At 45.3% G+C, this 16,380-nt stretch overlaps 1 protein-coding gene across 2 annotated transcripts in view; it reads left to right on the top strand.

Moving 5' to 3' along the window:
• The window catches only part of FRAS1 (Fraser extracellular matrix complex subunit 1), a 171,233-nt gene that overhangs the window by 49,373 nt on the left and 105,480 nt on the right, over nt 1–16,380 (top strand). For both annotated transcript variants that reach the window (XM_087736406.1, XM_087736405.1), the window contains 2 exons: nt 11,726–11,833; nt 14,900–14,992. In XM_087736406.1, the coding sequence (XP_087592532.1) occupies nt 11,726–11,833; nt 14,900–14,992 (201 nt within the window). The remainder of the gene's footprint in view (nt 1–11,725; nt 11,834–14,899; nt 14,993–16,380) is intronic.

The raw sequence follows: 16,380 nt of genomic DNA, 5'->3' as shown, positions 1-16,380 counted from the left end.
AATTACGCATCCTGCTGGCAATATCGCTTTGTCGTTTGACATATCTGTGTTGGGACTACAGAGGATTTCCCCTCCTCCTTTTGAAAATGTAAAAAAAAAAAAAAAAAGCTCAAAAGGCCAGCAGTGTTTCCCGGAGGGTAGAGTCAGGCGGTGCTCTGCAGGGAATCCCTTGTAATAATATATGCACTGGATTAAGTCGGTTTAACGGCCAATTTCAAATCGGCGATGATTATTTTCAGGCTGCGGTTCCGCGCACGCTAGTTGACAGCGGTTGCCTGCAGTTCTGCAGCCTTCAGTGTTGGATGTTTGCTTTCACAGGTTCAGTTCTCAAACAAGCAGCAGCGTTCTGCGGAGGTAGAACGTAACCTCCTCGGTGCTCTTGGACAGGTAAAGCTGCGCTTTGCCTTAGGCACACCTGTGTGCTTTGCACGCACACCGGAGCATCGCACGGTGGAGACTGTGACTCCTGCTGCTCCAGAGATAGCCATTATATGGTAATAAATGCTATAATTAAAGCCGTGATCAAGATACGTTAAATTAATCCCTTACCTCCCTTCTTTTCAACAGCTGTTCAGTCAAATGCTCTGGGTATGGTATCCATTCAGAAGTCATTTTTGGGGCGGGTGTTTGAGATTTCCCAGTTGGAGATTTCCCAGTTGGAAGGTTAGGAACTGTTTGAGTAAAGGGGAAAAAAAAAAACCAGAGGGAGGACCCCAAATGTTTTTCTGGATGCTAAGGAGAAGTGCTGGTGTGTGCCGTTCATCAAACTAGACACACAATTTGGCACGGAAAAAATTCGTAGCAAAAGAATAGGGGAGAAAAAATAAAAAAAACACTTTCTCGTTTAATGATCCTCTCCCCGGCGTGCCCTTTCCAAGCTTATTGCAGCAAAGGCCCGTGCGCGAGGGGTTTGCTCGTGGCCCGATGGCATCAGCGGGGTCAGGCATGGACCGGCAGCGCTGCCATTGCTTGGCTGGCTCAGTTGAGCCACCGTGGCATCGGCTCCTTCTCAGGCCTTAAGATCGGGGCACACGATGCCAAATGCTGGAGAAGGGCATAAGAAAGGCTGGTCCCGATGCCAGGGAATTTGCAGTTTGGACAGACACAGGACAGGAAGGGCAGTGCAAGCACGGAGAAGAGAAACATCTTGCCTGAGATGTCAGTAGTCATCTGCAGAAACAGGAATTGAGTGTAGGTCTTCTAGGTTTTTCTTTCTTCTCTTTTTTTGCTCCTTCTTACCCTAAGGTGCCGACCGGGGAAAATCCCTATTCTCGGCAAGGATCCGGTGTGCGTTATCATGCCATTTATTTGCCTGACCCTTGTTTTTGTCCCTTTTTCATAACAGCACGGCGCAGGCTTTAGTTCTCCGCAAGGGAGATGCTTTTTTTCACTCTGCGTGTGATAAAGCGCTAAAACCTCGCTGTAAGATGTCGATGCTTAAAGTTTACATGAGTTCAAGGGGAGCCTGGAGAAATTCACAGAGGAGAAAGCCATGAGAATTATTAAATGCAGAAACACAACTTCTGACTTGGGAAGTCACTGAACTGTAAACTGCATGGCGGGTGTTTTTGGAAGAAGTATCATTTTCTGTATTTGTATTCTCAGCTGTCTGATTTTGGCTGTTTTCACAAGCAAGCTCCTGGGCGAAGATGGATCTTTGTTTGCTCTCACTACGTGCGGTGGTGTTAAAATTGCAACCCCTTCCCTTCCAGTAATTATTTTTACTATTAGTTGTTCACCGCATCCTTTTCTAGGTGAACCCAACATGCGAAGAAAGTTTGCAAAGAAGCTGCAAGCTGTTTTGGGCGAGGTGTTCCTGCTCCTGCCACGCTGTTGGTGCTTAAGAAAATGTTTGTAAAACAAGTCGAGGAAGAGTGGAGCTCTGCAAAAATGACTCGCCATAAGCAATCACCCCTTTCATTTTTTAACCCCTGTCATGCTGTTTTAAGAGCAGGCTGTGTCGTCCGTGGTTAGGTGGTCAGAGCCTCCGGGTGCTTTCCTCCCACGGTGCTGGGTGCTGTATGGTTTTGGGTGTGGGTTTTCTTACCTGAGGCTTCATGGTATCCAAGTGTGAAACAACCGTGTATTGCCAGATACTACTCTTTTCTGGGAGGTCTCTTGTGTTTAATTAGTTAAGAGGTGCCTTATAATTCAAGTCCTGAAAAGAGGAAATAATTTATGATTTCAGTTCAAAAGAAAAGCAAAAGGAAACAAAGTTCCTGCTTGTGTTGACTGGGGGTAAAAGCTTAAAAACGGAACCGACTTTGTACCCTCCAGGCCTCAGGAGAAAGGCAATCTTCTAGTCTGGGGCATGTTGTTAAAATTGTGGCATTTAATCTTGTTTTTTTTCCTTTCAAAATTCTCTGCTGGTTTACAGAGGGATGTTGAATACAAGTGAAACTCCTATTCAAGAGGGAAAGAGGGCTTGATGACATGCAAGCAAGTACAGTCTTTAGGCTCTCTCTGGTTGGGGTAATGTTTTCAAGTTGTCTGTGTTCTCAGATAATAAAACCGAACGCAGCGCTGAGAGAGAAAGTCAAAACTTTTCATCCTCCCTCCTCCTTTCTCCTCTGCTCCTTCTGGAGCTGATTTTACAACCAGGTTAAGAGATTTCCTGGTTTTTACAACATAACCATAAACGTAATTTAAAATTACTGGTCCCACGGAAGAGATGAAATACAAAATATGATAGCTGGACAAGTTAAGTCCTTGGATGTTGCTTGGGTTTTGGACATAAGTGCAGAAGGGGGGAATGTGTGTGTGAGAGCGAGCGAGAGCAAGTGTTAGTGCGATCTCCCAGGTATCCATTACTTATCGGTGCTAGTGTTGAGCACGTGCTTAACGTACTGTCCGATGTACTCAAGCTTGCGTCACATATCTGCATGTATAAATGCAAAAGGAATTTAAAACAGAATTGGAGCAGAAAACTCATAAATGAAAAGATACAACACTGGAACAGCTCTCTCTTTAAATCCAAGTTGTTTTGAAAAAACGCATTTGAAATTCTGACTACCGACAGGAAGGCTTAAGCATATGGTAATTTTTAAAACTCATGTACGTTAATGAGGAAAACCAAGCAGGATGCATTTACAACCATTTTTTAAAAAGTCAATCTGTTGAGCTTCTGGATTTTTTTTCAATAAATATATGGGACAAATACAGCGCTATATCCATTTCTGGCAACGGTAGCCCTCTATGCAGGGACCAAGGGCATAATTATTAATTTCAGTGTATTCGAGTGCTTTATCCTTTTTCCTTTAAAGCGAAGGGTTAAAAAGCCTGGGGAAAAATGCCTTCTTCCAATGGTAAAAACTGGGCTGATATCTATTAGGTCTAAAAATTTTGTGTGATGCAACTATGTTACCTTTAATTATTGCTTTTAAATGCAAAATGTTGTCCTAAAATTATTTTCCATACATACTCATTACAGAGGAAGTTATTTACCTAATAAAGATTACTTTAGCGAGAGTACTGCTGTTTGATTATAGAAGTGCTGATATGAATTGATCAGAAAGGGGGAGGAACGCGTAAGAATCGGAATAAAAATGCGGTAAGCTACAGTCCCTGAAGTGATTATAGGTAGCAGGGTTTCTTTCAGGGCAAAACCGATGTGCAGCGTTTATTATAAAGGATATGTTTGACTACAGATGCATCTGCTTTGCGACCAACCAGAAGGCATTAACCTTTGTAGAGGAACACTGCTGCAGGAAAACAATTGACCTGTTGGTCTAAAGAAAGATTATCTGTATGCTGATTTAAACCACGGTTAGAACCAATGATTTTAAAACGTTGTTTTAATTCATCTGCCCTCTTTGCTCTGTGCGTTCAATTCATGTGAGCCCTTGCCTAGCGACTGCTTCTGCGTCTGTATGAAAGATGGGATAAAGTGTACAACAGCACCTAAGTAATTTAAGAATATCTTAGAGTATCATAGTCTTCCCACCCCTGAAATAGCTTAGGACTACTGGGAAATTTCCTTTGTAGACTCTTGTTTTTTACAAGGCTGGTACAACTGGTGAAAGGTGTAACAGATAGAAAATGTAGCATCAGACTAGTGAACCATGAAAACAGTACCTTGTTTTAATTTGTGTAACTTTCTAATTCCCAGTTGGAAGAAGGAGAAGAATAGTTCCCGATTCCTGAAAGTGTGTGTTTGTGTTAGGGTGTTGTTAATCAAGCTGTACACTTTGCCTTAACTGCTCTGTTCTGTCCTGGAACTGTAGGGCTAAAACCGTTTCCACCGAGATCAGTTGAATTTCTGTTTGGCTTCAGAGACGGAGCCGTTCCTATGTTGTTCTGCTTGTGGGCATGCTGGAATAAGCCCATTAAAAGCCTGTTTTCAAGGGGTTTTTATTATATGCGAGCACATATCAGATTTGAAAACATACTCGGCGGCGGCAACAGCTCCCTCTTGCAAAAGATGAAACATAAAGTCTAAACCCAAATGGACACTAGGAATCCTTTATGTGTCTCTGAATTACTTTCATCTCTTCATCGCTCCATTAATGGATATCCCCACAGACCACATAGCACTCTCTCAGCTTCCCTTCCATTTGGTTTTATTCTGCCAATTGCCCGGTATTGTCAACTAATTGGAGTGGAAATGATAAATGCAAGTGGTGTTATCGAGCTGCCAAGGCTCCTCACTTGGCAGCCGGTGGGTGATGCTGGTAATTGTTACCAGAAGTGTAATTGCTCTGGGCTCTGCCTATGATTTCAGCAAAGCAGCCTGATATTCCTCCTCCGGGACAGTGGATACCTGCCTTTCCTCCCTCCGCTCCGGCAGAGGACGACTCGTGAAGTAAATCCAACCCGGCGCCCGTGTCGGGGAGGGCTCGGGCAGGGTGCTCTGTTGGCGCCGGTCCCAGCGGAGCGGCAGCCCCTCTCCCCGTGCTGTGGCCTCCCCGCTCCCCGAAGCCAGAGTGCCACCCTCGCATGCGTCTGGCGGCCCGGGGACACAGCAGCTCCTTTGAAAGTGAATCGCATGGGTTTTACTGGTTTCTCATAAAAGCAGGAAAGGTAATTAGTAGGGTACATGATAAGCAATAACAACCACCTTGTTCTCGACATGACGGTAAAAAATTTCAAGCTTGATTCTTGGCTAATATTACGGCTTCAGCTGTAGACTGCTGGTTTTGCCCTGTCTAGTAATTGCAGCAATACCACTGAGCAGACGACCGGCTTTACAAGTCTGGAGTGCTGCAGAGGACAATCCAGCATCGAGTGACAGTTTTTGGATTGACAGAATATTGTCATGAAGCCGTAAGAAACGGAAAGGGGGCTGGGGGTAGGACACAAACCGGCTGTTGCATGCTGCTTATTTCCACAGCCACTGCACCAGAATAGAGCACGGATTGTTATCCAGTGTGATGATATCCCATGTTAAGCGGCATCTGATCAAATTACCGAAGCTTTTTACATATTAATAGCGGGCTCAGATTATTTTTGATTTGTTGAGCATTTTTTTTTGCTGAGGTAGAGGAGGAACAGGTGCATCCATATGAAGTTAGTATAACCAGTCAAAAAAAAACATGGTGAAAGAGGTTTAGGTCTTTCTGTGCTCCGGTTAATATTAGACAGTGTGGCAACAGCAAACCACGAGCGCTCACAGCTGCTCTGGGCTCCCGCTTCCATACTGTCTCTGCTCCTTTTGTCTCTTTAGCTTATTCTTTGCTTCAACCCGCCTTTGCTTTTACTGCTGGTTGCTTTCTTGCCTCCTTCTCTTCTCAGCCTTTTCTTAATGCGCAGCTCTTTTGCTCTCTCTCCTGCCTTTTTCTAAATCCTCATCAGTATTCTCCAACCCCGGTACGTGCTTGCACTGTGCTCCTGTGCCTTGGGTTTTATTTAATTTCGTCTCGTGTCTGGGTGCCTGCAAGCTCTAGAGGTTTGTGAGCATATCTGGCTTTTTTGGCCCCCGTTCTGCAAACCAGCCAAGTAACGTAGACATTTCTTCTTGCGGCATGGCTTTTTAAAATTCAGTTGAATTAGGTATCGTTTCTTTTTTTGATGTAGGGAAATCCAAAGATTTAATAAATTATAATGGCACTACTTGGCAATTAAGGAGTGCTTTCCATCTTCAAAGTGCTCTGTGCACAGTATTTCATTATTTATACTGTTAATTATATTAGTACTTGTAAGGAAAGAGCCCCTTAAATTGTCGTTGATAAAAGTACACTCTTAACAGGATAAGAATTCAGCGCTTAAATTGTAGCAGATAATTTGTCCACTGAGGTGCAGTGCCTTGGAGAAGATGTAAGGCGGATTTACAGAAGCTCTTTAAGTGTCTACTGAGAAGTCTTGCTTTATGTTTTAAACGGTAATACCTGGGAGCTTTCAAGTGTCTTTGGAAGTGCTGGATGAAGAGTAACAAAGCCTTACAGAGTGCAGGACAGGTAGGCGGGATCCTCGTTTTGCAGCTGGGTGATTAGTATCTCAGTTGCTGTCAGCAGAATGACTTAGGAGCCTTTCTTATAATACTGGGGCTTCTGCGTCACTTCGGAACATGTTACCCTAGCTTGGGCGGACCAAGATCTCGCAGCTAGCTAAGGGCAAAACGGGGAAGAACATTCTTAAGCTGTTGGCCCATCTTTGGTTGCCTTAGCGATAGTCACGTTTGAAATGAAAAAGTCGAAAAGAATAATGAAAATACCCTCTTCACAGTCTGCGAGCGCAGTCTGCGTTCTCCAGGTTGTAAGAGCTCTATGTACGCGCCAATAAATCTTTTTTATGCTTTTCTGTATTAGCATCTGTTAGCTACGCGCTTCCGTGTAAACAGGGAACGCGTTAAAATTAGTTTGAAATGTGATCCTAAACTAGTCAGCAGCCAGGAATCCCACGGAAAGTAATGGTTGCAATAACCTCCCCGTTCTTTTATGGATTTTCACCGTGTGACTGAAGTACACGTGCTGCTTTTCTCTCCCGTCTCAAAGGAATCAGGCGGCCTTGCACTTCAAATGGCTGATAGCCAGAGCGTTGTATTTTGCTCAATTTACTGTGACTGTAACAGTCAGACATTTGGTAGCATTACAGAGAACAAACCCCCTGCCTTTCTGTAGAGAAATCAATCAACTTAATTGTCGTCAGACTTTCCAAATTTGAGTTTAGGTCTGTTGCTCCATAGCCGGGAATCTTAAGCTAAGTGTTGAACTGTCAAAAGAGCTGAACACCAAGACCTGTGAACTGCACAGAAGACTCTCATACCTGAAAACTCAGGTAGTAGTTTCCTGACTATTAACTAGATTCTCAGTTCTTAAAACCTCTGCAGAGTTGTGCCGGTTTTGATCTGATACCTGGCAAATGGGAATCACTGGCACGTGCAGATGCTTTCAGGTGTCTATCTGGTGGATTTAGAAAAAGCTGATTTGAGCCCACAGATAGGAGCCAGCCTGCTTAGACCGTAATAGAAAATAGGGGAAGGAAAAGACCTAAGAGGGGGGGTTTCTTATCAGAATCTTGAGCCTTTAAGTCTGAGAATGTGAGTAAGGGTGGCTCTGTGCTGACCTCTTGCCATGTCCTTCGGCTATTACTCCACCATGGAAATATTTCTTTTTCTTTTTTTTTTTTTTAATGAAGGAGAGAGGCCACAGGGTGAAGGTTTAGGAGAGCCAACTGATGAGGCGCTAAATCTGCTCTCTCCCTTTGCCTTCCCTGTGCCTAGTGCTTACCCCGTGGCCGGCTTCTGAGGCAGCAGCCTCACCCTGCACTGAGCTGCCCGTTTTAAAACGCAGATGGCTTTTCAGCGTTGATATCCTTCTTGCAGATTTTCTCCTTTGCCACCTACTGTTTTGGGATTCTCCTTCCAGCTGGAAACAAACAAGCGAAGGAATAAATGAATAAAGATACCTAATGGTTTCGTCAAACAGATTAAATATCGCTTTTTGCCAGTGGAAAGATGTTAGGAATTCTGGGTATTATAATGATTGTAGGAGTCTTAGGGCAGATCTGAGTATGATAAAGCTTTGTTAAAGAGAGCAGAATGAGTTAACTACGGTGCACGTGTTAGCTAAAGCTTGGCACACACGTAACTTAACCTGAATTTATTCTGTAACTGTACCGTAAAGCTTCTGGCAGAGATAAAGTCAGGGTTTCTGTTCTCCAGCCACAGCCATGAGTAAGCAAGGGGAGAACCAGCTGTATCACCAGAGCAGAAATTACCAACTCTCGTTGTCCTGTTGATATCTCGCCCCAAGGGGCTGTACACTTACTGCCATCTCTTGCTGTTATTAAGGTTAGTGTTGCCACCATCGTTACATTAACAGATAATCTCCTTAAACTTCTGATGCTGCCAGAGTGTTCGTTGCCTGTGCGTGTACTTTGCCACGACAAGAGCAGAGTTCGGTACGAACGAAATGCTTTTATAAAGTGGTGAAGAGACGCAAGGATTTGTTAGCAGTATTTCTGGTTATCCCACTGTTCGCAGGCTTGCACTCTTGATCCAGCGTCATAGAGTAAGCCATTTTGTTTTGGCAAAGAGCACAGTTTCAGAGGGGAGGCAACCGGCTTTTTCTACTCGACAGTCGGCCCTGGATGCAGGATGGGTCAAAGAAGAGACAACCTCTACCCCTGCCCTCTTTCAGTCACGCAGGCGTGGTGAAGCCTTGTCAGACACCTATGAATTGTCTCTCCCCATGGTTTGCACAGGCTGGCTTGTAGTACATCACGTTATGTTTTCAGAAGAGTGCAGCACCCGGCAGCTTCTGTGTAAGTGCCTGAGCAAATGGCCAGATTTTTCAAGATTTTTTTTTTGCTCTCATTAAGCAGTCTAATCATAGAATTGTTTAGGTTGGAAAAGACCCTTCAGATCATTGAGTCCAACTGTTAGCCCAGCACTGCCAAGTCCACCACTAAACCATGTCCCTCAGCACCACATCTACCCATCTTTGAAATACCTCCAGGGGTGGGGACTCAGCCCCTGCCCTGGGCAGCCTGTGCCAGGGCCTGACAGCCCTTTTGGTGAAGAATTTTTTCCTAATATCCAACCTAAACCTGCCCTGGCACAACTTGAGGCCATTTCCTCTCGTCCCATCGCTTGTTACTGGGGAGAAGAGACCGACACCCCCCCCCCCCCCCCCCCAGGCTCCAGCCTCCTTTCAGGCAGTTGCAGAGAGCGATGAGGGCTCCCCTCAGCCTCCTCTTCTCCAGGCTGAGCACCCCCAGCTCCCTCAGCTGCTCCAGCCCCTTCCCCAGCCTCGCTGCCCTGCTCTGGCCACACTCCAGCACCTTCATGTCCTCCTTGGGGTGAGGGGCCCAACGTGAACATGGGATTCGAGGGGCGGCCTCACCAGTGCCCAGCACAGGGGGATGGTCACTGCCCTGGTCCTGCTGGCCACACTATGTCTGATGCAAGCCAGGATGCCATTGGCCCTCTTGGCCACCTGAGCACACTGCTGGCTCATGTTCACCAGCTGTCGACCACCACCCCCAGGTCCTTTTCTGCCGGGCAGCTCTCCAGCTACTCTTCCTCAAGCCTGTGGTGTTGCCTGGGGTTGTTGTGCCCCAAGCGCAGGGACCCGGCCCTGAGCCTTGTTGACCCTCACCCAGTTGGCCTGGGCCCCTCGATCCAGCCTGGCCAGGGCCCTCTGCAGAGCCTTCCTGCCCTGCAGCAGATCAACACTTGGTGTCCTCTGCAAACTGACGGAGGGTGCCCTCGATCCTCTCGTCCAGATCATTGATAAAGATATTAAACAGGACTGGCCCCAGTACTGAGCCCTGGGGAACACCACTGGTGACCGGCCACCAACTGCAGTTAACTCCATTCTCCACCACTCGTTGGGCCCCACCATCCAGCCAATTTTTTACCCAGCAAAGAGTACGCCCATCCAAGCCATGGGCAGCCAGTTTCTCCAGGAGAATGCTGTAGGAAGTGGTGTCAAGGCCTTACTAAAGTCCAGGTAGACAACATCCACGGCCTTCCCCTCATCCACTAAGTGGGTCACCTTGTTATAGAAGGAGATCAGGTTGGTCAAGCAAGACCTGCCTTTCATAAACCCGTGCTGACTGGGCCTGACCGCCTGGTTGTCCTGTATGTGCCGCCTGAGGGCACTCAGGATGATCTGCTGCATGACCTTAGCCAGGAGTGCTGATAGATGGTGGAAAGTGGCTTGGTGAGCACTTCTGGCAGCTCTCTCCGTACCCTTGGGTGGATCCCACCGGGCCCCATAGACTTGTGCGTGTCTAAGTGGTGTAGCAGGTCGCTGACCATTTCTCTTTGGGTTATGGGCCTTTAAGGTACATTTCAGTGTTTTATCTTTATGCTTAACAGTTTTAGTAGTTAGCCCTAAATGTGTTCTTAGCAGTAAACTGTTAATCATCTTTTCCTATCTTAATTCGCCTAAGTCGTACTTTACGCTGTGAGTAAATTGATTTATGGGAGTAAATCACTACATTATGTAAACGAGCAGCAAAGTCTGGTCTTCTTTCAAAACAATTAAAAATGAGGCTTAATGGCTCGGATAGCGGCGGTCCATACTGCACAGGAAAATGTCCTCTACGGCGTAAATTTAAGCTGGTGTACGCACCGTGGTTGTCTAACGGAAAAGAGACTTTCAGATGAGAAACTGATCTTCCTCTTTCCATTTTCTTGTGGTGGATTTAACTGAAGGCTTTTAAAAACAGATCATTAAATATGAACGTAGCAATTGTATCCTTTGGATTACCTCAGTACGTAATTACTGGTTGCTTTTTTAAATTGTCAGAGAAAGGATACTTGGCGTGGGTGAAGGGATGCTGCAGAGGAGCTGAGCAGGACATTTTCATAGGAAAGGGGGTGGCAGGCAGAAGAAGAAGTGTGACAGGCAGACTTGGCTGCTTCTCTGGGATGCTGCTGATGCTGTTTGATGTCGGGGTGGTTGGAAGTCAGTGTTCAGGAGTAAAGAGAAGGAAGGCTTTGTTTTCCAAGCATCCTACCGAAAGTAATGAGTCCCAAGTCGCTGCTGAGACCTTGGAGAAACTGGCGGGAGAGAAGGAGAAGTCTGGCAAGTGTCTAAGCAACTGGATGAGGGCCCGAGTTGCCTTATGAAAGCACGGTGGCGGCGTGGGATCGTGACCTCGGTGCGGAGGGAATGGAAAGGGGTCAAGCAGGGGTGGTGACAACCCTTGGGAATTAGCTGTGGGTGTTCCAGTTGGGTGCACTGATCGAGCGGTGGCGACAGCTATTTCCAAATCTGTTGGACTGTCTGCTTGCTCAGAGTCCCCTTCGTGACGTTTTGGAAGAAGCGTGACCAGGTAGAGCCTATTCGTACCTGGCCACGCGTTCAGCATTTTTGACTAAATCAGTTTAATTGCATCTTAGGCTCTTCAGACCTTTTCTTCCATCTTACAGCCTAGTGTAATGAGTGACATGAGAATTTTTTATTTCCGCGATCCTGCAGACTGAAAATTTTGAATGTTAATTCAACAGCTCATTTGGATTCAAGCATGTCAGTATTTACCTTCAAGTTTCCCAGAGATGGTATAATCACCTTGGGGTTTTTGGAGGTTATGTCCTATCGATTATCTTGTTATTGCAGCTGATTATTTGCCATGCATGGCCTTGTCTTTCAGCTGCGTGTTTGAAGTTATTGAATGAATAATACCAAAGTTGTGCCTGATGACCGTGTGGGAAAGACGGGTGGTCTTTACTCTTCCAGTCCATCGATATTGAGCTATTTGAGTCATTTTCTGTTGCGTAAAATAGCGTGCACCTTGTGCTGTAACGGTCTAATTTAAAACTTACATTTATTTGCAGAATAACACAATTTGGAAGCCAGATTCTTGCCAAGACTGCCGTTGCCATAGCAATATTGTCACCTGTGAACCTACCGTCTGCAAAGACCCTCAGTGTGACTTTCAGAAGGTAAGGGGCTGCAACTGTCCAAATGCTAGCTGACCCGTTCTGCGTGCTGGGAGAAACGTCAGGTCACTCTGCAGTTCCCAGCCTTCCCCTGCTTTAAACCCCTGCAATATATAACTATTGCAAAACGCTTGTTTGGGTCCGCCACACTGTTTTATACGGAAAGAAATGGTGGGAGCAGTTGGGGTAATTGGCCCTACAGTCCTTGTGGAAGCAAAGCTCCTCTTGTGTTAAGAGGGACGCAAAAAGAGGATGCAGCATGAGGGGTTTCCCTGGAGGAGCTGGCAGAGGTGAGCTGGTCGCTTATCTTTGTACGCCGTAGTGACAGCTGCCATATCAACCTTCTGGGCTCAGCTGCCTCCCTGCAGCTCCCGTTGAACCCAAGGGTCTGATTCACAGCAGGATTTGGGAGAAGCAAGAGGGAGCGGTGAAATCCCCTTTCGCCTCCCAGGGTGTGTGTGACTGCCCAGGGTCAGGCACAATCTCTGTGCCCTTTCACTTCTCGTCGATGTAAGCCTGTGCAAGAAACGCACAGGCAAAAAACAGCACGTGAAGCCTTTGTCTCCTTTGCCACGCTACAGCCAGAGGCTTGGTGTTGGAACAGCTTGAGGGCCGCCTGTGCTCCAAGGGCAGTCTGGTCCCCCAAGGAAGCCCCCTGAACTGGGTTTGGACCTCCCAGCATGAGGCCAGCTTCCAGTCACCCTTCATTTGAACGTGGAGCTGGGTCTCCCTCAAACGTGCAGATGGACGCTTTCCACTCTGATGAACAACAACAGAGCTGAGATTGTCTGTCTTTCAGTTTCTTCTGCCTTGTGATGGTTGTTGAGCTTTCATTGTCTCCTCTTTATCTTTCTCTGTCTGAGCCTTCATTAATGGTTGCAGCTAATTGGCCATGGAATTGGTCTTGCATTAGCATCTGGATTACTGGGGTAGCACGCATGACTGATAACGAAAATTAGTGTTTTAAAGAGGCACCGCCAATATAATTATATGGCTTTGCGAAGCAGGTTAAAATGTTTTCCAATATGACAGCATTAACGAGGAAATAATTTTGATTTTTACTGGTTTTCCCCATTATTATCACTGTGTGTTGATTAGAGCAAGACTGAAATACTAGGAATTTCTGTGCTTAAGAGGAGAGAAATAAAAAAAGAGTGCTGTTGTGGCACACCCAGCAATGAGTGGGCTAGATAAGATATTGTTCGTTTTAAAAAACTGGATAAATGAAAAGGTGGCAACTTTAAAGCTCATAAAGGGAAATAGATTGATAGTGCAAAATGGATCTGTGTGACTCCTTGACGCGGGTCATCTTCAAGACAAAGAGTTTAAGTGTTCCATAAAGGTCTGGCCATTTAAATGTTGAAAAGGATCATCAGGGATCTCAGAAGAAAAAAAATCCGCTCAGCCTTCAAGCATAAACAAAGCACTGCCGAACAAGGTCAGAAATGGCCATCCCTCCCCGTGGTTTATTTCTTATCTGCTTATTATGAGATTGATGCTAATATTGCTGATCTTGTTTACAGCAACAAGGCATAAACAAAACCAGCAGTCTTTGCAAAAGGCATACCCAGCAGTGTTCTAAAGATTTGTATTTAAAACCTCCTGCTGTGCATACCGAGTGCTTTGAGTAGGTGGAAAATCAGCAAACAGTAGTTCTGTTGTGTGAACCAAGGCAAACCAACAACCAAGAACAGTTTCTCCACAGCAGGATCACACTTGAATAGGGTTTAATGGTTGAAGCTAAGTGAAATATTTAATTTTGTTTGCCACCTCCTAAAAGACACGGCATTGAAGGAAACCTTGAAGTGAGAAACTTTTTTCGGTTTGAAAAATCAAAATGTTTGCTTTAGAAAACAGAGAAAGAAAACTTGTGACATTTCAATTGATTCCAGCCGCTTTTATCATAAAAATAAAGAGGTGAAAGGTAAGTCAATTTTTTGACATCACAGTGTCCTCATTTTTTATTGTAACAAATGAAATAATGACTCCTTTCTGGGCAGGAGTCCCTTAGATGTTGGCCGAACCCTTTCAAAGTGGAAAGGATGGAGCATGTCTCCCGAGAAACACCTTTGCAATATTTTGAAGAAGGTGACCTCATGGATAATATTTTTCTACGTTTTGCATCCCGAACCTGACCTGTTCTTCTCTGGTTTTGGTTTTCTCTTTTCTCCCTCTCCAGCTACCACGCTCACATCAGTAAAATTGTTTGGTCCTTTTTTGTTATTAGCTGTGGGAGGCAAATACTGAGGTCTGTGGTACCTTAGGCGGTGCCAGGGGCCCTCGTGTCCAGTTGCCATCAGCGACAGGCACCCTTGCAAAATAAGATTCTCCAGCACTGGGAGTCCATGATCCTTCCCAGTGTTGGCTGATGTCTTTACCCATGTGTTTTCCCCTTTGCCTGATGAGTTGCTTCCAGCAGCAGCATCTTTTTCCCTGCTGCTGAACAGGACGTAGCAAGTGGTGAGCTTGCTAAGCCCCTGGGACATGCAGAGCAAAGCGGTAGTAGCATCACCTGACTCCGCCGTGGCTGGAAGCAGTCAGTAGTTTTCAGTTATTTTTAAAGTAGTGTTATTAAAAAAAAGGTGGTGACCATTGACCCAAAGAAGTACAGTTAACGGATGCACATTCATTCTGCCTGCCAACTGCGTTTCTGGTGTGGCAAAATATTAGACTGATATCCATCCTGTACATGTAGAAAACTATCGATTGAAAAAATTACATCTCTACCACGTTTCTCTGAGGTCCTTCAGTGGGTAATCCTGGGTTTTGTCTTGAATAAGTGCTTTCTATTCTTTGTTCTGCTTTGAAAACTAGTTCAGCTGGAGATTTCCTAATTGTACTGTTAGGGGTGTAAATTCTCTTGTTGTTTTGACGGTGAAATGTCAAATACAGCAAACTGACGTGCCACGTCTCAACAAAGGGATCCGGTGTAGCAGCATTATATATTTCACTTAATACATTTCTTCTCTAAACGGAGAGCGCTCGGTCCAGCAAGGCCCCACGTCTTTACCTTCGTGTTAAAGTCTCTATTTCACGTGAACTGCTTATTGGATTCTTGTCTCTTTTTAGGGAGAAGTGCTCCAAATAGCCCCCAACAAGTGCTGCCCCGAGTGTGTGTCCCGAGCTGAAGGATTTTGCCAGCATGAAGGACAGATCCACAGCGTGAGTGCTCTGTCATGTTCCTCGGCAGTGGCAATCCTTTCCAGTTTTTAGCTCTCTGTTTGGTTCACGTCAGTGAAGGATGCTTAGCTGATGTGTGGGAGAAGCATAGTTCGTTGGACTTACATTCTGTTACTATCAGATAATGTAATATAACGGGAGTTTGGTCGGCAGGGTTTGCAAAAAGGGAATGTGTCGCTGAGCAATCGTGTGTCCTGCTTGGCTTAAGGGGAGAAAGATTCCCTCTCATTCATTCGCTTTGCTGTTTCTGTGGATGATTGAGCCAATATAGTAATGTTAGGAGGGGAGCAAAGCACAGTGAACTTGATATATTAGCTATCCTGAAAGAAGGCTTTTCTCTCAGCAGCCATCTATGCTGGTAGAGATTGATGACTGTTGTGCGCCCTGGGTTATGTATTTTGTAATCCTGAATTATTCAAGAAGCAGGTTCCAGGATGTGGTTTCACCTAAGGGGGCTGAAAGGCCAAAACAATAAGAATAAGTGTCTACAGATAAGAAAAAAATAAAGATTCATGGGTAGTAGTTAATGAATCATGTCGAACAATAGGCAAACGTGGAAAAATGGCTTCACAGTGAACCCAAGTCCTGCGTCTGGTCTCTTACAGACTTTCCTGTTTGACAAGAGGCAAGTCAGGTCCAAATCTTAAGAAATATGCTAAAATGCCCAGATACATTTGAATATCTGGACCTTACAGTCTACACCTGAGATGGATGTTGTAACCCTCTGTTTCAGTGGGAGGCATGACCGGCATGAATCTGTTATGAGCTAGATGAGGGCTGGAATAGGAGGGATAGCACGTCCATTCTCTTCTCCTGTTTCTTTGTGCTTGTGATTTGGGTGATGCTATATTATATCATATTACATCGTATTTCTTCTTGTTGTTGCTGTTGCTGCATTTTGCTGTGTTGTATTCTTGCTGCAGCTTTTGGTTTTTGGCTCTCTGTAAGCCTGTTCTTTGGGACAAAAGTCAGGTGAATAAGTAGGCATCCCCACAGGGATTATAGTCATATTTGTACCTGTAGTCATACATCACACCCCAATTCCACCGTGAGGTGGTCGTTAAACAATTTTTTTGTCAGTGCAAAGTCTCGTCCTGATGGTTGGCACAGATTTCCTGAAGGAAGAAGTTCTCTCTTTTGTCAGTAACCCACTGTAATGCTTTATGACTGGACCTTCATTCTAGAAGTATCTAGCTAGCAACACTGGCCCTAGCGGTAACTCCATCGATCTGTATACTCTATCTGGCAAGAGCTTTTTTACTCCCTGCCTAATTCAATATTGCATGTCTTGTAGAAATTAACATTCTCTGTTTGTTGGAGAGCGTTGCAATACACCAACATATTTCTTGTTGGGGCCAATTTTTCCTCAC

This window comes from Nipponia nippon, unplaced genomic scaffold, assembly GCF_047370975.1.
Source record: "Nipponia nippon isolate SJK-2023a ecotype South Korea unplaced genomic scaffold, ASM4737097v1 scaffold_6, whole genome shotgun sequence".
NCBI lineage: Eukaryota > Metazoa > Chordata > Aves > Pelecaniformes > Threskiornithidae > Nipponia > Nipponia nippon.
Note: the sequence above shows the minus strand (reverse complement) of the source record. Positions and strands in the feature narration are given on the sequence as shown.